At 38.4% G+C, this 23,427-nt stretch overlaps 1 protein-coding gene and 1 pseudogene across 1 annotated transcript; both read left to right on the forward strand.

Annotated features, from left to right (window-relative positions):
* Nucleotides 1–16,806: 16,806 nt before the first annotated feature.
* Nucleotides 16,807–20,277, forward strand: LOC124939290 (annotated as a pseudogene).
* A 1,409-nt stretch (nucleotides 20,278–21,686) lies between these two features.
* Nucleotides 21,687–22,640, forward strand: LOC124939291 (60S ribosomal protein L18a-like protein). Its single transcript, XM_047479777.1, has 4 exons — nucleotides 21,687–21,900; nucleotides 22,129–22,240; nucleotides 22,309–22,426; nucleotides 22,520–22,640. Exons 1-4 carry the CDS (start codon nucleotides 21,687–21,689, stop codon nucleotides 22,580–22,582), a joined length of 507 nt encoding a protein of 168 aa, XP_047335733.1. The 3' UTR covers nucleotides 22,583–22,640.
* Nucleotides 22,641–23,427: the final 787 nt, after the last annotated feature.

A 23,427-nucleotide genomic window follows, 5' to 3' on the forward strand; every position in this document is an offset into this window, starting at 1 on the left:
CTTGAACTCAGTTCAAGAGTTTGTGACAACTTCTTAATAACAAAAACCCAAATTTGAATTTTAAAAATCCAAAAATCGGGTTTATTTTTCTTGGGCTAATTCTGTTGAATCACAGCCTAGAAAACATCCCAACATGATTGTAATAATATTTTACAACTATTTGGATTATGTTTGATCCATCTCAATCATGTTTGATCAAAATAAAAAAGTTAAAAAAAATTGAAAATTTTAAGTTCTTGAATTTTTCATGCAAGTAGTTAGTGTTCTTGTTTTGTTACCAATCAAGTATATGTAGTATAAGGAAGATATTGGATATCTCCTTACACTTCAAAAAAAAAATTAAAATAAAAAACCTGAGTTTTAATCATAAATTATTTTGAACAAATTGATCATCATCTAGGTCGATGGATACATTGAGATGATGATCATCATGTTCCTGAGAGCTTTGTGAAGCGATTTAAACTATTGGATAAAAAAATTAGAGCTAAAAAAATTAATTTAAAAACTTGCAATTTTGTATTCTTGAGGATCGAGGCTTGTTAGCCTAGGACCAAGAAATTCGAACCTAGAACCGAGAATTTCAACAGGACCGAGAGGTCCGATCGATGTTCTTAAGTTATGATCAAGAGGTCCGACCGATGTTCTTGAGTTAGGACTGAGAAATTCGACTGAGAATTTTCATCTAGGACCGAGAGGTCTAACCAATGACCGAGAGGTCCAACCTGAGACCGAGATTCCCGAACCTCAGGACCAAGAGTTCTGACCTTGGGATCGAGAATCCCTAAGTCGAGACTGAGAGCTCCTGAACCCAGGACCGAGGGACTTAGACTAGAGCTAGGCCCGGATAGAGAGGTTTATACACCTCGACCAATGAACCTGGCCGATGGCTAACCTAGAATCGATGGGTTTATACTCCTAGACATGTAATCTCTGTCAAAGACCGAGAGTCCTTAGCACCCAGACCGAGGGTCTTCGGACCCTAAACGATAAAATAAAGGACCCAAAGCTTAAGACTCCGGTCCTAAGTCCTGTTTGGTTCAACTTTTCAAAACCAAATTTTTTTTTTTAATTGTGGAACCCCAAGCTATTTTCTAAAAATTTCGAAAAATTAGAAAATGATTTCAAAATAATTTTGGGATATTCCCACCAAAAATATTTTGACTAAGACATGTTTGGTGTTTATTTCTAAACCATAACATCCGTAAAATGACTGATGTTCTTCAGATATAATCCTCCCTAGATATCATCAGCAACATGTACCATCATTTAAATATTGTTGTTTCAATAATTTAAATAACGCTAAAACCTAGAAGAATGACTAGGACCAGAAGAATAATCGGTTAAAACTCAAACGTTATACAACCGATTTTAAAAAAGTCAACTTTATAAGTAGAGACCATTTTTAATACGGTTACGGAGGATGAAGGGCGAAAAATATTTCTTGAGTATCACCAAAACTACAAACTAAAAGAAAACTCTAGTCAATATGTTTGTATACGTATGCCAACTTTGATTGATTTTCAAAAATTGGCGATTCTTTTTCAAAATAAATAATATTTTTAATTAATTATATTTCATTAATTTAAACTAAATGATTTTCTAAAAATAAAATTATGATTTGATTATCGTAAATCCCTAGATTATTTAAAATTGAACCCTAAAATTAATTACTTTTTAATTAATTTTAAAAATTGTTACGAATCTATAAATCTTTTATAAATAATGTTTTAGTTTAAAAGAGAATTCTTGACACGCGGGTCTGTCACGGCTACACATTCCGATGAGGTCAACTGAGGTATAAATTATCGAACCTCGAGCTTTCCACGAAAATCTACGCAAAGGTTTTTTTTGGTGATTATAATTTTCTAGCGACTCTACTAGGGATTAAATTTTTACCTCAAAAATATAAACTTGACTTTTGAAATGTTTGTATCACGTTTTCCACTTAATAAGATTGTCTTTAAAGGTACAACACCTTAAAAGACACATAGGTTGTATGATATTTAAAATCTTTATATGTAAAGGGTACATCACTCTCTTCTTACTTGCAAAAAAGTACACGACTGAGATCGATACTTCTGCACTTATGTGCAAAGATTGTCAATGAGGAATGATAACTTGTTACAAACTAAGTGATGTTGCGAGAGGAAAAACTAGAATGCACAGTGTTAGGATCGGGGACGCCCTTAGAGGACCGGGGTGTTTCTGGTTTCGGGAAGGGTGGACTCTTACAACACACACAACACTTTGGTGATAGTCCGGTTAGAGACTATAACCGTTCTCAGCACTACACAAACTGTCACAGACTCTTGAACCGGGTTCAAGGGCAGAAATGTCTGTTTCAGTCTGAAGCAACGTATGCGACTTAGATGATGTTTAGAAGGAGTCGGTTTTAAAGATATGAGTGGACCGGTTTTCGGAGTAAGATTGATTTTGGTTAGATTAATTGAGTAAGCAGTGAAATGAAGGAAATGACACGAGACAAGATTTTTTATGGATGTTCGGAGAAAACCCTCCTACGTCACCCCTTCTTCTCAGATTATGAGAAGGATCTCCACTAACTTTCAAAGTTACAACAATTACAATGCCGGTCGAGCCCAACTCGCTACTCGCTGGTTACACCAACTCACTCTTGATGTAATACAATAACACAACACAAAGAACACACAGAAAGCTTCTGGTTTATAACACACCGGTTTTGGATCGTAAAAGTTTATCTCTCTAAGATTTTTGTAACTTATTGCTTTTCTCATATGGATGTGATTCGCATTTAATGAGGACGCTTCATCTTCCTTTTATAGTAGATGAGATCCCAACGGTCACATTCTTCTCTCTCCGTGGGATTGGTTGATCAGCATCACGCCGGTGCAGGAAGGTTACTTGCACGTTTCACCTTTCTCAACACTTGGCAAGCATGCAAGGATACCTCAGGAAAATGTGACGTTGCCGGTTTGCAGATTCGGACACGTGTCAGGCATGCACCTTCCGGTTGTCAATATCGGATCAGTAAATCATCATTGCTTTCCTCGCATGCTTCCGATCGGATCTGATCTTCTTTTATCTCTTCGAGACACGTCTATTTCGTCATCATACGTCATCTCTGCAGATTGAAGTGTCCGGTTTTGTCTCTTACATAATATAGTCCGGCTGGAAAGTGAACTTTATCTTTGCTGGCCGGTCACTTGAGATAGTGAAAACCGGTTCCTCTGATCTTGACTTGATCACTTGGAACTGATTTTCTTTGAAATGTTTTAGCAACCGGTTCATGAGGCTCCAGTCGGTTCATACGATTTGATCTGCACCTGCACATGAAAGTTAACAATTGTTTAGTTTTTCTAGCCAGTTCCAAAAATTAACTTTACTTAATTTTTCTTATCAATTTCTCCCTTTTTGATTATTTAGAATAAATATTCAAAACTTGTAATGTATGGCCGATTTTGAAAATTTTGTTTTAGCAATATCTCCCTTTTTGAGTATTTTTTTTTTTAAGAAAATTTTCAAAAACATGAGTTTGAGTTTTTCAAAAGATGTGTAAATACTGTGTAATTCAAAACATGATAAAATAACTGAGTTCTGAAACCAAGTAAAACATAAATTGTTCTTAAGAGAAGTAGAAGTAAACTAAGGCTTGGATGGTCCCCCCTTTTTAAGTTCTTTTTCTAGTCGCCTTAGTTCTTCTTCTTCCCTTTCCTTCTATTCCCTGGCTCTTCTTGCAGCGTCAATTTGCAGTCCGGCCCACACACTTGAGATGCCGGGAGTTCTTTTGCCGAATCCAAAACCGGTACAAGCTGGTTTTGGTGGTCGAGGCAGTTGAGCAACAGTCGTTCTGGAGCTTGGAGTTGCGGTTGAACTTTCGAGTGCCCTCTTCTTACGTTGGTTAAGTTCTTCGATGTCCTCTTCTTCTTCTTCTTCATCAAGAGGTTGCACGTTCAGCCCGACTGGTTCGGTCACTCGTTGACTGTTTTGTTCTGCCCGCTTCAACACCTCTGCAACCGCTTTCCTCTTTCCCTTGTTTCTTGTCTTCATGGCGTGCGAGGGTTGAGCCGGTATGGGTTCATGGATAGCTGCCTGTTCTTCCTCATTGCACTTCTGAGCGAGCTCATGATCTTTCTCCTCAAGTTCTTTCCTTGACCGTTCCCTTTCCCTTTCTTCATCTTGTAGCTTCTTTGCGGTTTCGGCGTCAGAATTGATTTGTTCTTGAGTTTTACTTACTTGGAGTTTAGACAACTCCCCAATTTGAACAGCCATGGCCTGCAACATATCGACTAAGGGAGCGATCGCAGTTTGAATGGATTCTGCGATCAAATATTTGACGGAGGTTTGCACAGCTTCATCTATCATGGATCTGATCGAGGTTTGAACGGTGTTGGCCATTTCGGTTTGAACGGTTCCCCGGATTGTGTTCGATAGGTTGGCTTCAGCCGTTGCAATTTTCTCGTCGGTTGTGGTGATGTAATTCCCAAGGCATGACTCAAGCGTATAGATCACCGCCTGCTTTACCTGCTCAAGTTCCGGAGCCTTATCAGTTTGAGGAGGATCTCGTCCCCGGTTTTCTGATGTCCTGGATGTCTCCCCGGCAGCAAAGAAGGGTTTGCTTTGATATAGGTCGGCATTGATTAATTGGTGCCTGCATTGGTTTCTCCATTGTGCATCGAGCCTGTCAAGATTTTTAAGGATCTTTTCCCGTACTGGATGAAACCGTTCAGTCATTCTTACTTCAATCGGAGTTAATGCTGCTCCTTCTGCTTCCTTCAATGCGTCCTCTACTACTTGTAACCGAGCGTATTCGAGAATCACCTCGGTTTTGCTGAATGCGGGTTGGACAAGGTTGGTGTTTGCCAGCTTGAGGGCCATTTCTTCCAATGTTACGAGTTTCTCCTAGTCTTTGTTACCGCTCATTCCTGGGATCATATCTGACAGCTTTGTCTCACAGCGAAGCTGTACCCACAGAAGGTATGGTGATATCAGATTACTGGTATCTCGGTTCATGTCCCAAATGAGTCTATCGAACATATCCTCCTCTTCTTCTGCGGAGAAAGTGACCTTACCATCGGTTGTGATCTCGGGTTGGGAGCCGGTTTGCAGAACACATTTTCCCTTGTTATCCTGAACTGGCCCTTCAGGTAGAATTGTTGAAGCAGCTGGCCCATCTTGGGCCGATTGGGTCGTTGTATCTTTTGGGGCAGACTTGTTTTCTGCGGAACCGGATGGTTCCTGCTCTTTAGTATTACCCTCCTGAGCCGGAGGGGTGATGTTTGCGGTTTTGGCCGTTTCTTCGACCGGTTGAATTTCACTTTGATCGGGTATCTCACCCTAATCAGCTGACTTAAGACGACTTGACACATCGTCTTCGGTTTCCCTAACAATATTTTGGACTACGTCCACAATGATTTCCGAGGTGTTTAAGCCTACGTCGGTTATTACCTCGTCGATCCTTTTGCTTGGTGATTTGAAGTTTTCAGAGTTAATACTTACCTCTAATTCCTCCTTTGATGCTGACTCGGTTTTGTGGCTCCCCGAGGGTTCGGTTTTCCTTGTTGATTGAGAGTCAACAGGGATGGGGCGAACGGTGTTGATGGGAATGGGTTGGAAGACGTCTCCGGTTCTCTTTGGTGATTTGTCCGAGGAAAGGGTTTTCTCGGAGTCAGCCGGTTTGCTAGAGATCTTCATTGCGGAAGACTTTTTCCTTCCCTTCTTCTCTTGTGAGGCTTCGGCTTCAACCGCCTTCTTCTTCGGTTTTTCTTGCTTGGAGTACTCTTCAGCCGGAGCGGAAGAACTGGTCCCTTTTGAAGACTTCGTTCTGGAAGACTTCGGCTTAACCGCTTTGTCGGTCTTCTCACTCATTGACTCTGAATTGAGAATGTTGTTGGGTGGGAGCAGTTCACCTTCACCAAGTTCCAATTTAAGGAACTTGAGAATTTTGACGATCTGCATTGCGAAGGCCTGAACCCGGCCATCCTTTTGTATCACCATTTCACAGAATTCTTCGAAGATTACGGCTCCCCAGTCTATCTTGTCACCGCGGACAATAACCATCAACATCTTAAGTTTAAGTTTCGTCAGGTTATCAAAGTTACCTCCTCTACCCTGAATCGAACGAGAGATGATGTTTAACAGCCACCTGAACTCCGGTTTCAGTTTGTTCTTCCAGCTCGAGTGAATCACCAGTTCTTGTTCTTTAGCGGATATTACCAACCGGACCGCATTAGACTCTGCATCGGTTAAGTCGGTTTTGAAGTCGAAACCGGTGTTAGGCAAACCGAGGGCTTCAGAGAACAGCTCCTCCGTGATGAGAACTTCCTTGCCGTTGACGGTGGCGGAGACTTTCCTCTTCGTCAAAGTCGCCGTCGCTAGAAACTCCATAACCGCCGTCGGATACACAACGAACGGACCAGATAAGAACGCCTCCAATCCAGAATCTCTTAAAGATTAAAGCACAGCCTTGTGTTTATCCCCAGCGTTTTCGTCGATGTCGTTGAAATCGACCTACAACATCCATTGAAAATGTGCTTTACCTAGAGCCATGGTAGATTTGTGAAGAAAGGATGAAGAACAGTGATGATCGGAAGTTAGAAAGCCATTTGAGGATTTGAGAGTTTTAGAGAGAGAAAGCGTATGTTGAAAGTGAACTGAACTGAACTTATATAGAGGGCGGTTCCGAACGGTTGGAAGACGAACCGTCAATTGATAATGTTTTGGCGCCAATTTTCCCTCCAAAAGTTACTGTAGTAACTTTCGGCGGTAAATGCGGAGAAAACAATGGGCGGTAAATTTGTGCGGTAAAACCGTGGGCGGTAAGTTTTTCAAACTTTTCATTTTGCTTGAGGTTTCGGTTTACTGGAAACGTTGTTAACCAGAAGTTTCGTTTAACATGAAATTTTATGTTTAGAAAACTTAGAACCGGACAGAAAGATATGGAAAGAAAACCGGAGACTTTAACATTAGAAAATTTTATAGATAAGTCTGAGAGATGACATTAAGCAGTTTTGGTCGTACAGCAAAATGACCGAAAACCGGAGAGAAAAACAAACAACTCAGACTATTTCGATCCAATCCCCTTCCACCATTCTGTCATACCAATTGTCCATTGTGTTGTCGGGTTCCCGTTCTTCAATCCTCGATATCCATCTATCTAGCATGGATAGAGTCATGGTGTTGGCCGGTCCGACAGGAACACCTGGTCCAAGGTCGCTGCGCTGAGCTTTCAGAAGTCGAGTGATTTGGGGGGCGAAACCAGTCCTTCCCCTTGAAGCGGTTATGAGCAGCTTCAAGTTGTTGAAGAGGTAGGTTGTCCAATTGATTGAAGATTTGCGGATGATAGCTATCATGATGTCGAAAGCCTCCCGGTTGTAGTTCTGGTTTGGCATTCGGCCCATGATAGACTGTTGAACCAAATCGTGCAAGATTTGGTAGTGAGGAGTCAATCTTTCTTTCTTCCCGTAGTCTTTGACCGGTACGATGGAAGAAGAGAAGATCTTGGTGAAGTCTTCCTTAGCCGGAAAGAATGGCGTTGGAAAGTCAGAGAAACCTTCGGTTGGAAGGTGGAAAAAGGTGGCAAATTGATCTTCGGTAAGCCGAAGAAATTATCCGTCAATGATGGTGCGGATGCTACCATCATCTAGAATATGCCCATTATTGAAAAACTCGCACACCTCCTCTACGAGGATGGTGTCTGAGCCTTCGAGGAATCCCTGAAGCCCCGATTCTATGAGCGGTTGGAAGATGAAGTCCTGATATCGACTATCTTTTACGTCTTCGAAGTTGACGATGAGAGTATTTCTCAGCTCAGCAGACATTTTTGAGGAATGAGTAAGAGAAGTCGAAGGGAGTTTTTGATCTTTCAAGCTTTAAAGAGAGGAATGAAGAGGACGTGTTTTGAAGATGGAGGTTTGAATCCCCTTTTTATAGCTTGAGCGGTTGGATGCATTAAATGAGGATATTTTAAAAAATCTGACCGTTTATGACTGGTCATTAATGGTTTGTAAATTTTCAAGAGAATAGAGGCATGTGTAGTCAAGTCGGATCAGGCGTGCTTCTTGAAAAATTGAGATTTCAGTTTTCAAGAGTGATTTGATTTGATACGGCGCATTAAATGTTGATCATTTATGATTTTAGACTTAAATGGAAGGAAATGATCTTCATTAATTCATGGTACCAAACCAGTAGTACAACAAAATTACCAGTTTTGGGAAAGGAAAAGAAAGATAGATAGGTTAAACATTTGATGACTCGGCCGCTTGATTCCTCTTTGCCTTAACTGCTTCCCATCGGTCAATCAGCTCTTGTACTCTCTCCTTGGTGAGCACATGCTTTGGATGGAGGGTTACGAAGGGTCCGGAGTGGATGTCCAGACTGGCACAAAAACCGCTCAGCTGAGGAGCGTAGCCGGTTTTGTTTGAAAGGAGCATCTTCTTCAGGTTGTTGAAGATGATCCAGGACCAATTAACCGGTGTCCCAACCGTAACAGCGATCATCATCTCGAAAAGCCTTTGGGTGTAGTAATAGCTTTTCTCTCTGCCCAAGATGGACTTTCCCAGAATCTCACAAAGAAGCTGGTACTTGTGCGAGAGTTGGCTTTTAGCACCCCAGGGTCTAACCGGGATGTCAGAGTTGGAAAACCGATGACACATTTCTTCCATGGTCACCGGAGAGTAGGTTAAATCGGTTACCCCTTTAGTGGGCAAATCGCAGTATTCAGCGAAATCCGTCTCGCTGAATAGAAATGACTGACCGTAAACTTGTGCAACGATTATGTCTCGATGCACTTCCTTTGTGGTCTGGAAAAATTCTTCGACTACTAGGTAGTCGAGAATGAATCTGTTTTCGAGGAATCCTCTTAGCCCGCTTCTTTCAACGGCTAAGAACATTTCTCTAACCTCATGATCTTCGTATTGATAGATTGAGTTGAAATCAGCCAATAGAATTTTCTTTGCTAGAGAGTTGGAGTTCATGTTCTTGAGAGAGTTTTGAGCTCAAGACTGTTTTTGTGAATAGTGATTTTGTGAAGATTTGTGAAGGTTTAAGGGTGGTTTATATAGCCAAGGGTTCGACTAGATTAGTAGGTTAAGCATGCTCGATGATGTCATCAATTAGTTAATAGGCTTTAACTTGTTGAAGTGTATAATGTTTATTTTTAAAGCAAAAACTAATTATTACTAAGATATTCATGATGACAAAAATCTGCTGACAAGATGTGAGTCTCCCTCTCTTGATGATGGACACATGTCGTCATCTCGATTGCGGTAGACTGTTTTTATTTATTACAGGCTTCATTTTTCAAGATATGCATGAAAACTCAGTTAGTTATCCCAGATTAACCGGAAAAGTACATTCCATCAGAACTAGAGTGCATTTGTACTGAGCGGTTTTCCATGACCGGTTTTAGTTGGATATTTTTGTTCCGATTGTGAAGAGATGTTGAGTCACGTCAACATTTGTTCAACTTTGGATTGAATATATCCACTTCAACCGGGTCATTTCAACCATATAGTAAGTATACACGTGATTTTTGACGTTATGAAGTAATCAGACATAACCGGAGACTTCCTCCCGGTTAGCATTCCTGAATTGTCAATGGCCTATTTGAATATGGTTTGAGAAGCGAGAGCTTCTCCCTGAACACATATCCTGGTTTTTTCAGTGTTACGTATGTAAGAAGTATGCATGCATAATCATGATATAAGTTGATTAACATTAGTGATTCCCAGGATATTTCTAAAGTGAGAAAACTTAGCTTCCTATAGCGGTTTTGTGAAGATGTCTGCTACTTGTTGCTCGATCGAGACGTATTCCAACCGGATGTGTTTCTCCTGAACATGCTCCCGGATGAAATGGTGTCTTATATCAATATGCTTTGTTCTTGAGTGCAACACCGGATTGTATGTAATCGCTATAGCGCTGGTGTTGTCACAAAATATTGGAGATTCCTTGGCTTCTACACCGAAGTCCCTTAGTTGTTGTTGGATCCAGAGGAGTTGTGCACAACAGCTTCCGGTTGCTATGTATTCTGCCTCTACGGTTGATGTTGCAACTGAGGTCTGTTTCTTGCTGCTCCAGGTAACTAACCGGTCACCTAGGAACTGGTAGGTTCCACTTGTACTCTTTCTATCGATCTTGCACCCTGCGTAATCAGCGTCTGAGTAGCTTATGAGGTTGAAGCTTGAGTCTTTTGGATACCAAAGTCCCACTTCTTGAGTTCCCTTCAGATATTTTAATATTCTTTTGGCCGCAGTATAATGAGATTGCTTTGGATTGGCTTGGAATCTTCCGCATACCCCAACCGCAAACAAAATGTCAGGTCGGCTGGCTGTTAGATAGAGCAATGATCCAATCATTCCTTGATATGCTGTGATGTCAATGACTTGACCATCCTCATCTTTGTCTAACTTCACAGAAGAGCTCATTGGGTTAGCCGCTTCAGCGTATGTATCCATTCCAAATTTCTTCAATAGTTCGGCTGTATACTTCGGTTGGCTTATGAAGGTTCCGGCTTCAATCTGCTTAACCTGAAGTCCTAGGAAGAAACTCAGTTCTCCCATCATGCTCATTTGAATTCTGTCAGTCATCATCTTTGAAAACTTATCACATAACTTTGGATCGGTTGATCCGAAGATAATATCATCGACATAAATTTGAACGAGTAATATTTGTTCCTTTCTCTCAAATTTGAAAATTGTTTTGTCAACTGAATCTATTGTGAATTTGTGATCAAATAAGAATTGTGTTAATGTGTTGTACCAAGCTCTTGGAGCTTGTTTCAAACCGTAAAGGGCTTTGTTCAGCCGGTAGACATGATTTTCGTGTTCTGGATTTTTGAAACCTGGAGGTTGATTAACATATACCTCTTTATTACTTTACCGTTTAGAAAAGCACTTTTAACATCCATTTGAAAGACTTTGAAATTTTTAAAAGCTGCATATGCTAAAAATATTCTAATGGCCTCAAGTCTAGCTATAAGGGAAAATGATTCTTCAAAATCAATGCCTTCTTCCTATTTATAGCCTTGAGCCACTAACCGGGCTTTGTTCCTCGTAACTAAACCGTCTTCATTGAGTTTATTTCTTAATACCCATCGTGTTCCTATAACCGGTTTATTTTTCGGTCTAGGAACTAGGTACCAGACTTTATTTCTCTCAAACTCGTTTAATTCCTCTTGCATTGCTAGTATCCAATCGGGATCTGACAATGCTTCATCCACCTTTTTCGGCTCAATTTGTGATATGAAAGCTGAGTTTTCATAGTGTTCCAAATTTTGTTGCCTAGTTCGGACGGGTGAGGATATGTTACCTATTACTAGTTCAAGAGGATGATTTTTGTTCCTTCTGAGGTTTATCCGAGACATTTCTATCAAGCTTTCGGTTGGATGATCAAGGTTAGACTGATCGGTAGGTTGAACAGAGTCAGACCGACCGATTTCTTCAGTAGAAACTGAAGAGTCAACTTTCTGCGGTAAAGCAGCTTGAACAGGCTGAGGTTCAGCATCAACCGCTTGGTCATTGACAAATCGTCTAAAAACCGGAACCTCGTCTTCATCATCAGAATAGATATTGAAGTTTTCCATTCTGTTGTGAAGGTCGAAGGGTAATGCAGTGTTTCGTTCAACCGATTCATCGAAAACAACGTGGGCGGTTTCTTCAACTGTTAAAGTCCTAGTATTGTATATTCTGTAGGCTTTACTTACAGCTGAATATCCCAACATCATTCCCTCATCGGATTTAGCATCAAAAGCGGTCAAGTAATTCTTGCCGTTGTTGTGAACAAAACATTTGCTACCGAAAATTCGGAAATACCGTATGCTTGGAATTCGATCATAGTATATTTTAAAAGGAGTTTTGGAAAAGCGTTTAGTTACTAAAGATCGGTTTTGTGTATAGCATGCGGTGTTGATAGCTTCAGCCCAAAACTTTTGAGCAATGCCCGAATCAGCTATCATTGACCTTGCGGCTTCCTTGAGAGTTCGGTTTCTTCTCTCAGCCAGGCTGTTTTGTTGAGGAGTTCTGGAACTAGACAACTCGTGTCTAATACCGGAATCATCAAGAAAAGTTGTTAAATTGCTGTTTATAAACTCAGTTCCTCTATCACTTCTGATTTTGTTTTACTCGAATAGATTTTTCATTTTGTATTCTTAAAATCAGTTTGATCAGGTTTGGAGTTGCTTGATTTTTAGAAGCTAGAAATGTTACCCAAGTAAATTTAGAGTAGTCATCGATAACTACCATAATATAATGCATGCCTCCTAAACTGGTTACTTTAACCGGACCAAACAAATCCATATGCAAAAGTTCTAAACACCGTTCAGATTGATAGTTTCCTTTTTTTTGAAAGATGACTTTATTTGTTTGCCCATTTGACATGCAGCACATACTTTGTCTTTTGAAAACTTAACATTTGGAAAACCGTGAATTAGTTCTTTGGAACATATGAAGTTAATTGTTTTGAAATTCAAATGGTTTAGCCATTTATGCCAATGCTAGTTTGGATCATTTCCGGCTATCATGCACACAGATTTTTCAAAATCAGTTTTCCAATTAACTTTGTAAATATTTCCCATTCGGTTACCGGTTAAAAGGATATCATTTTGCTGATTCTTAACTAAACATGCGTTTTTATGAAATTCAACTTTATAGCCCACATCACACATTTGACTTATACTTAACAAATTAAAACGCAGTTCTTCTACCAGCAATACATTATTTATGGATAGGTTACCATGGACAATCTTACCCTTGCCCACGGTTTTACCTTTCGAGTTGTCACCGAAGGTTATGATTGCTCCGGTTTCATATTTGATGTCGGTTAGTAGCTCTTCGTTGCCGGTCATATGTCTTGAACATCCACTGTCCAGATACCATTCCGAGTTCTTTAGCTGGTTGCTTCTCCTATCCTGCAAAAGAAAATTATTTACACCTTTTTGGTACCCACATTCAGTTGGGTCCATGGTTAATTAGTCCCTTTGGGATCCAGACTTGAATGAGTCGGATCACTTTCCCGGTATCTGTTCTTATAATGTTTGGCTTAACTTCTTGATTGTTGCTTAAGAATGCCTTATGTTGTGATGAGTTTCCTTGAGACCGAGATTTTTTGTTTTGTTTCGTTTCCGGTTGACTTTCCTTCTCTCAGGATGAAGCCAGTTTTCCGATTCAGTCGGACTTACATATTTAAGTTCTTCTTCCGGTTTTAAGTCATTTTCGGTTGTTGAAGTCTTGACAAATCTTATGAATGGAAGATTGTCTTTCGTGAGTTTCATTCCGTTAGGTTGTTTTGATTCGTTTTGTTTGTTTGGTTCGTAACCGATACCAAACCTACATTTAGGGTGTTTTTTATAATTACACATTTGTTTTACGGCTTGACGAGATCTCTCCCACACAGCCGTAACATACAGTGCTCGCTCATCGGTTTCAGTTACCGGTTGAACTGTCTTCTCATTATTTGAGAATAGTTGATCCGGTTCATACATTGCGGTTTCACATGTTTTAACAGAGACATTATTTAACTCTACGGTTTTATATTCTACCGGAGTCGGTATGTATGCAGATATGTTTCTGAACTCAGCGACCATTTCGTTGAGTGAAGAAATCAAATCTTCTTTAGTAAACTCGTCAGAAGAGAAATCAAATACCTCTTCGTCGTTTGCCATGAAACAGGTTACTCTTTCTTCATTGTCTTCGTTGTCGGAGTACGCCCACTCTTTCTTCATCCACCGTCGGATGCAATGAGTGCCTTCTGAATCTCCTTCCCTTCGTCAGCATGCTGCTCATCGTTTCTCCGGTAGTCGTTCCGTTGGTTATCATTTCTCCGGTAGTTGTTCCCTTGGTAGTTGTTACCCTGGTACCGGTTGCCTTGATAGTTGTTGCCTTGATAGTTTCCTTCCGATTTTCTATCGTCTCTCCTTGGTTTTCTGCATTCTGACCTGAAATGTCCAAAACCGTCACAGTTATAGCATCTTTTATTTGATTTATCTACATAATTATAATTAAAATCGTTGTTAGATGGTGACTGGCTCTTCTTCATGAATCTCCCAAATTTCTGAGCTAGCATCGCCATCACATCTTCACTGATCTGATCAGCGCTTTTGACTGGAGCTGGAACGGTTGATACTTGGACCGCCGGTTCCACCGATGTAACCAAAGCTCTGGTTGCGGTTGATGTGGATGCTTCATCTTCGATCCGAGACTTAATCTCGAACTCGTAGGCTTTTAGATCCTCAAACACATCATGCAACTTCATCTGCCCTAGGGTGCTTGATTCCCTCATCACCATGGTCTTGATATCCCAAGTGCTCGGCAGTGATCTTAAGGCTTTGATGATTACTTCTCGGTTGTCATACTTCTTTCCGAGTGTTTGAAGCTCGTTGACCACACTGGTGAACCGGTTACTGAATTCCTTCATGTTTTCTCCCGGTTTCATCCTGATGTTTTCATATTTCTGTGTAGCCACCAAGATTTTATTCTCCTTTGTTCTTTCGTTTCCCTCATGGATCTGAATGATCGTTTCCCAGACTTCCTTTGCACTATCGCAGTCTGAGATCTTGTTCAAGGTGTTATCATCTATAGCCCTGTAGATGTGCCTCATGCAATGGTTGTCCAGGTTACTCCGTCTTCGATCTTCATTTGTCCATTGGTCTAACTCCTTGTTGATCTTGATCGGTCCCTCTTTCAAGACTCGGCTCATCTCATCATCTAACGTGATCAGATGTAAATACATCTGTTTCTTCCAACTGCTAAACGCTTCACTGTTTAGCATTGGTGGCTTGTCGATGTGGGTCATGCTTCCCATCTTCTTTGGTTGCTTGAGTGCTAAGAACCTCGCTCTGATACCACTTGTTAGGATCGGGGACGCCCTTGGAGGACCGGGGTGTTTCCGGTTTCGGGAAGGGTGGCCTCTTACAACACACACAACACTTTGGTGATAGTCCGGTTAGAGACTATAACCGTTCTCAGCACTACACAAACTGTCACAGACTCTTGAACCGGGTTCAAGGGCGGAAATGTCTGTTTCAGTCTGAAGCAACGTATGCGACTTAGATGATGTTTAGAAGGAGTCGGTTTTAAAGATATGAGTGGACCGGTTTTCGGAGTAAGATTGATTTTGGTTAGGTTAATTGAGTAAGCAGTGAAATGAAGGAAATGACACGAGACAATATTTTTTTATGGATGTTCGGAGCAAACCCTCCTACGTCACCCCTTCTTCTCAAATTATGAGAAGGATCTCCACTAACTTTCAAAGTTACAACAATTACAATGCCGGTCGAGCCCAACTCGCTACTCGCCGGTTACACCAACTCACTTTTGATGTAATACAATAACACAACACAAAGAACACACAGAAAGCTTCCGGTTTATAACACACCGGGTTTGGATCGTAAAAGTTTATCTCTCTAAGATTTTTGTAACTTATTGCTTTTCTCAGATGGATGTGATTCGCATTTAATGAGGACGCTTCATCTTCCTTTTATAGTAGATGAGATCCCAACGGTCACATTCTTCTCTCTCCGTGGGATTGGTTGATCAGCATTACGCCGGTGCAGGAAGGTTACTTGCACGTTTCACCTTTCTCAACACTTGGCAAGCATGCAAGGATACCTCAGGAAAATGTGACGTTGCTGGTTTGCAGATTCGGACACGTGTCAGGCATGCACCTTCCGGTTGTCAACATTGGATCAGTAAATCATCATTGCTTTCCTCGCATGCTTCCGATCGGATCTAATCTTCTTTTATCTCTTCGAGACACGTCTATTTCGTCATCATACGTCATCTCTGCAGATTGAAGTATCCGGTTTTGTCTCTTACATAATATAGTCCGGCTGGAAAGTGAACTTTATCTTTGCTGGCCGGTCACTTGAGATAGTAAAAACCGGTTCCTCTGATCTTGACATGATCACTTGGAACTGATTTTCTTTGAAATGTTTCAGCAACCGGTTCATGAGGCTCCAGCCGGTTCATACGATTTGATCTGCACCTGCACATGAAAGTTAACAATTGTTTAGTTTTTCTAGCCAGTTCCAAAAATTAACTTTACTTAATTTTTCTTATCAATTTCTCCCTTTTTGATTATTTAGAATAAATATTCAAAACTTGTAATGTATGGCCGGTTTTGAAAAATTAACTTACTTAATTTTTCTTATCACACGGGATCAACCCACCCTTTGGCGATGAGTCGTCCGATAGGACGCATGCATTTTGGAGTAAATATTTCATACTTTATGGCGGCGATTTTACCCCTCCACTATAGGTAAATGAAATTCTCTTATGATTCCACTTAGAACAAAAAACCTGGTTACTATCACCAAGTTAGTTGTTTGACGTGCCAAAAAGCCAAAACCTCGTCACTACAACCCCTTATGTGACTACTATATATGTATTATGTGTATGCATGTATAGTCTAAGTGAGCATCTCAAACATGTTCCTTCTTAAAAAAAAACGCATATTTCAAAATGTTTTGAAATTCAAATCACAGACAATGTCCATGCTGACGAATGTTGAGCTGGTTCCGTGGATTGATAGTTTTCACGCTAATGGGTAGCATTATCGGTCCTATGGTCTCATTCCAATCATGAGATTCTTAAACTTTGAGGAAACTTCAATTTCATAAAGAAAATTCAACAAAGGTGGAGCATTGTAAAATAAACTTACTTAATGGGTAAAAGGTCTATGTTCCCAATCATAGAGGAGTTTCAAGTTATTCTCATGACGGACAACAAGAATGTTCTACATTTGAAGTTATTTATAAAATCAATGTCCTTAAGGAAGCTCTTATAGGAGGAGTACAGATACTTTAAAGTAACATCCGATATTATCCTCGCAAGGATGTACGTCGACTTCCAAACATGGACAAAGATGGAAATAAGGAATGAAGAAATTCCTTTAACTCTAGGATCATCCATGATGATGACGACGATCTTACTAGCCCACTTCTTCCTAGTACCAGTAAATCGTAAGCCCTCCTCAAGAATCTTGGAGGTAGCATACCATATGCGAAAGGGCAACAATGACCCCTCATGTGTTATTCTAGCGGAAACACTAATGGGCCTAAACAACTAATGCATATCTTATACCATGAGCAAAAGGGGCCCACCCTAATTCTCTACATTTGGCTCATCGTAAAATTCAAACGTTTGCTGCTAGTAATTCCCAATGGCATAATGTCCCCATCCTTCAATATCGAATAATGAAGAAAGCCATGTCGAGACCGCTTGTACAAAGCAATGATGATTAGGGAAATCCTGCCCTAGTACCCCAATAAGAAAATGACGTTTATTATGGATGAAAAGCCCATGATTGTACTTTTAGGATTGGAATGAGTTACTTGTTATTACACCCATAGCATGTTCAAACAATTCAGCTACAACTACATAGAAGTTGACTTCACTGTGGACAGACCAATCGATCACTTGGCCTATGTAGGATATCTGAAAAAATGGCATGACACCTTCCAAATGAATATCCTACAAAAGAGAAAGAATTATTTTGGCTTGAGCCTTTGGGATGATTCATCTTAAGTCAGAAATGCACAAATAAGACCCGAATTTTCAGAACATGAATTCACCATTCTTAGATTCGATTGTTTGAAAACGATTCTTATGATGTTTCAAACGAGTTGGGATGAGCTCATGCATACTGTGTTAACGTTTTCGTGATTTCCCAAGAGTTTTTTCAAGTTTTATTATAAATGAAATGTTTCTTCGTTCATGTGGCATCTTAATGGCTTTGATTGATTCCTATATGATTCTATAATTGTATATAGCAGTTGATCAAATTTAACAAACATTGTCGTGATGGTTTGAAACATAGGTTATGAATCTATTTTAATACCTTGCTTCTTGGCTACAGTTAACTCTGTAATATGTGATTTGATACCGTTAGAATGAAATGTTAATTGTATTGATATGTGTGCAGGGACGGACCCAAAATTTCAAACTGGGGTGGGCTTAAAAAAATTTAGGATGGGCTTTAAATAATAACGAAACAATTTTGAAAAAAACAAATATATAAAAGTAAAGTTTATCATTTTTTAATAATTAGATAAAAAAATAATGAACTATATTAAATTTTTTAAGAAATTAAGGGTAATGTTATATTTCTACCGTAAAAATTTTTTATTTTTTTTTTCTTCAGGGATGGGTTTTAGCCCACCCGATCCTTACATAGATTCATCCCTATATGTGTGTTTGGTCTTCAGGTCTATTTGAATAACTAAATTTTGGTTTGGTTTGGTTTTGTATTGCTAGCTGGCTGAATAGGGATCTGCTGTAAAAAAATAAATAAACAAAAAAAGAAAAGAAGAAAACAAAATCCATCCATGAATTCGAACATGGAGCTTCTTACTTGCTCCGCCCTCCGTACCAGGCTAATTTGTTTATCTATACATATATACGATTTTAAAATTCAAATTGATAAAATAGAAGCCTTTTTAAATAGATACAGAGGATGAAGTTTGAAAACCTTTTCACAAGTATGACCAAACTCAAAATAAAACGAAATTTGGTGAAAAATACGTTTGTACATACATTTTTATTTTTATTTTTATTGATTTTTATAAATTAATTGTCAACTCTATCTTTAAATAAATAATTTTTTAAATTAATTATTTTTAATTATTTAAATAACAAATTTTATAAAATCAAATTATTATTTGATTATTGCACGTCCTATATTATTAAAATTTTTAATCTAAATTATTTTTTTAATAGTTAATTTAAAAGCAGTAGGAATTACTAAAAAAATTTAAAATAATGTTTTAATTTAACTAGATGTCTAACATGCAAAATAATGTTGAAATTATTGAAACTCGAGCCATTCCGAGTTCACACGGGTTTTTCGGGTTTATAAAGTTTAATTTGTTTTTTTTATAGGTATAAATTATTAATCTCTAATTAATTTATCATAAATATTTTTTAGTGAGTGAGTTCAAAAATTTATTAGGGTTTAATTTGTAAAATTCATAAATATATAAATAGTTATAGAAAATCATAATTTTTTTTTTTGATAAAATACAAAATATTATTTTGAATTTGAAATTTGAATTTTTTTTTTTTTTATATATATAACTGTTTGTTTGTTTGTTTGAAGTGATAATGTGACAGTATCTGCATCTTGAGTTTAAGCTCTAACGAAGTTGTTAAGATTTTCTAAACCCTTGAAGATCCAACTTTAGCAATTTCCGCCTTCCATGAAATCTCCAAGCGGAAGGACTACAGACAGACTGAAGCCGTCTATACATCAGACATCAATAAGCTAGCACATGCCATACATTTTGACGCCATTGAACAGTTAATGCAGAGAATCAAGATCGAAAGAAGTTGCAGGCTTTCCAATGATTTCTTCTACCATGTCATCAAGATATACGGTCATCTAGCTGGCCGAATAAACCGAGCAATTGAGACCCTCTTCCATATGCCAAATTACAAATGTTGGCCAACTGTGAAAACCTTCAATTTCGTGCTTAATTTACTTGTTTCCACCAAGCAATTCGATATTGTCTATGAGGTCTATATGGGTGCTTCGAAATTAGGAGTTGAAATTGATGCATGTTGTTTGAACATCCTAATCAAAGGGCTATGCGGATGTGGTGACCTGAATGGTGCACTCCACCTGCTCGACGAATTTCCTAAACAACATTGCAAGCCAAATGTGAGAACATTCTCAACCCTTATGCACGGTTTGTTAGAACGCATTTGGGTTGTTTGAGAGGATGGAGAAAGAGGGAATTGAACTGGACACCATTGCTTACAATATTCTGATTTGGGGATGAGGAGGAAACAGGGAGGGAAAGTGGAAGAAGGAGTTGAGCTTTTAAGGAGAATGAGATTTAAAGGGTGTGAACCAAATGAGGCAACTTATCAGGAGGTGTTGTATGAATTGCTTGAGGGAAAGAAGTTTGTGGAAGCTAAGGATTTTATGGATAGGATGATGTCTACAGGAGGAAGGCCAAGTTATGACTCGTTTAAGTTGTTGATCAATGGGCTGTGTAGTCAAGGTCTGGTTGAAGATGTGAACTGGGCTGTGAAGAAAATGGTATGTTATGGTTATGCTCCGAAAAGGGGTATGTGGACATCGATGATCCGTCTGATGGTGGTGTCGAGAAATGGAAACAAAAACTTTGCATATGTTGGAAGAAATTGTTGGAAATGGATGGTGCGTGTACGGTATACCCGAAATGAAACTATGAAACAGATAGATCGATAGATACCCTAATCAAACCTCAACAATTGGCCTTGTCTTGCTATACTATCAATTTTTATTTATTATGTATCATCTTATCTAAAGGTATGTTTCAAAGTTTAATTATCAATTTAGTTTAAATTAAAAAAAAATGTGTAAAAGAATATGTAACATCTTTAAGGGGAGAATTGAGGTATGAATGTGTTAAGCTTTAAACTATAACCGAGTCTTTCGAGTTCTTTAATTCAAGAAATGAGTTCTTGATGATCGGGGCCGATGGTGGAATTCAACACTCAAGCGCAGCGGACATAGAATGAGAAGAGAATTCGAGGTTAAGGAGAGAAAAGCCGAAGGTGATAAGAGAAATACTACTAGATTACACCTAGTAGTCCAAGATAGGCGTCCAAGACCGGGAGAATAACTTAGAGCACAACTTTCAAAAGATTCAATTCATAGCCCCAAAAAGTGGGGTGGGCATCAGCATTTAAAGATGCTGAATTATCCAAGAGTATTCAGTTACAACTACTTCCAAAATAATAGAATTCGGTTTAAGAGAAATAAGAGAGAAAGAAAACAAAACAGAATTATTCAATTAAAAACATAAACTAGCCCATATGCACACTAGGCCCGAGAAACGGGTGCTGCAAATATTTTAGAACCGAGGTTTTGGTGAGCAGACCGTAACAGAAGGTTAAAACGGAGAGAATGCGTATCATTTCGTTACTACATTTTGTTCTGTTTTTATATAATATATATTGTGATATATTAAAATATATACTATTATTAAATAAAATTAAAACTCTTATAAAATATAAAATTTAATAAAAATATTAGTAATGTTATATATTTAATTTTGTATATTAATTTTTGGATAGAATCTTATCAGTTAGAAGACACGTGAAACAAATACCATCTCGGATCAACTACTTATCAAAACTCGTAAAATTTTTGATATGGGATTGGAAACCCGAAACCAAATTATAATTGTCAAATTCTTAATAGAAGGGTGTTAATGTGTCTCACGTTGTTTTGGGCTCAGGGCTTGTTCGAATTGGGGTTTTTAAATAATTTAGAGGGAGAAAATAATAATTATTGGTGATGATTTTGAGAAAGTGATGATTATTTTTGGTAAAATGACTTAAAATGTATTGATATATATAAATAAAATAAAAAATAATAATTTAAAATATAGGATATTTTAGTATTATGATTAATGAAATAAATAATGTGATTATTGAGAAATGATTGATTGGAAAATTAATTTTGTTTGAGTTTTTCAAATAACCCAAAGAGAACAGGGCCTTAGTCAAAACCTTTGCATTATTTATATACTTCTTCCTCTCTGTATAATAATAGCTACCAGGGGCTGGCTTTGTCGACTAAGAATCATTCTCCCCTGTGAAAAGGAAGTAGTAGACTTTCTTCAATCCCTTAATTGTCAAGTAATTAATACGCGTAACAATTATAGTTGAAGTAAGAAGAAGAGAAGACTTTCAAGACTTGTAAGAGAATTCTGAGGAAGAAAAATGTCCGAAGAGGAGGAGGGGAAAGATCGAGGATTCGCCACTGGCAGTAATCCTCCTAACGAACAGCCGCCTTCGCAGGTGTACTACGGTACTTTCCAGGGAGTGGGTAATTATCCTCCTCAGTCGACTATCGATTTCCCTAAACCATTTCCGCCTCCAGGAACCTTTCCGCCACCACCGCCGTACTATGATTATGGTGTTCAGGCATTTCCAGGTCGTCATGCCACTCTCTTCCCTCTATTATAAGTATCTATTGAACACTTTGCAGATCGTGTATGTCTTTCTGTTCTTGTAACTAATTAGCACCCAGATGCTTCATCTCCTCGATAACTCATCAGTAGAATTGTTGAAATGGTGTATAACCTTAGGTCAACACTATTTTTTTAAATTGCTATGAGCTGAAATAGATTCTGACTAAGTAGTTGTATGAATAATTGATCAGTGATTACAGAACCTTTTGAAACATATGCTGAAAATGTTGATCCTTCTCCAATCCCAGGACACCCAGTGAAGAGACGCCTTCCTTGCTGTGGCATTGGAATGGGATGGTTCTTGTATGTAACCATTTTCTTCTTCTTTCTTCTTCTTCTTCATCATCATCATCTTTTTGTATCCCTTGTAGGTTCATAGTTGGCTTCTTCCTTTTTGGAATCCCCTGGTATCTTGGAGCAATTTTTATACTTTGCAGCAGGAGAATTGACTACAGAGAGAAGCCAGGATATGTTTCATGTACTATCGCTGTAAGCAAACAAACAAACCGTGAAACCTTCTTCCTTTATCCCTCCCTAGCTAGCTTTTGACTTTGATACTATGCTTTATGTGCATACATATAGGCTGTTCTTGTAACCATGGCTATCATTTTTGGCGCGACATCACATCACTGGAATTGGGATTGATTCTCGAGGAGGGGAGGGGTGGAAAAGTATTGGATTCCACTCTAATATAGACGTGCACTATGAAAGAAAGGCTAGACACTTGTGTGATCATCGGTTCAAAAGCAACAAGTATATATATAATGATTAATTTCAAAATATTTATTTAAAGATATTTGGTATATCGGGTCTAAAATTGAAATTAATTTGGATCATTTCATGGATTGATACCCATAAACTGGAAATAGTTAAATTTAAGCTGACAATATAATTATTGGAAAATTAAATTGAGGAAGATTATATTGTTATTGTTATTCATGGTCACATATATTATGTCTATTATATATATTATAATTAACATATAATGAGACTAAATAATATAATATTAATATTATCACAATTTATAATATTGTGATAATATATCTTACAAATATATTATATTATACTCTAACATCCACACTCAAACTCGCGATGCAACTATAATAAACATTGAGAGTTTGACAATTAGAATACGAAAGCGCGAATAATAAGAAATTACACATAATTCTTAATCTTCTTCTCTTCCTTCACTTCTCTTTTCTGCCTAATCCATTGACCATCCACCAACAGCTCTTATTCGATTCAGACCAACCAAATTAACAACCAAAACCAATCAAACCAAGTTTCACAAACTTCTCAAAAAAACCAAATTGAAATCAACAACTCACGACAACCAAACCAAAACCAATCAAACCAAACTTTACAAACTTAGGGAAAACCAAACCAAAATTAACTCACTATTCTCAATAACAACCAAAACCAAAATGAAGATTCTCAAAGTCTTCCAAAAATCAACAAAATCAACAACCCACAATAACCAAATCAAAACC

The sequence above is a fragment of the Impatiens glandulifera genome, chromosome 5 (genome assembly GCF_907164915.1).
Source record: "Impatiens glandulifera chromosome 5, dImpGla2.1, whole genome shotgun sequence".
NCBI lineage: Eukaryota > Viridiplantae > Streptophyta > Magnoliopsida > Ericales > Balsaminaceae > Impatiens > Impatiens glandulifera.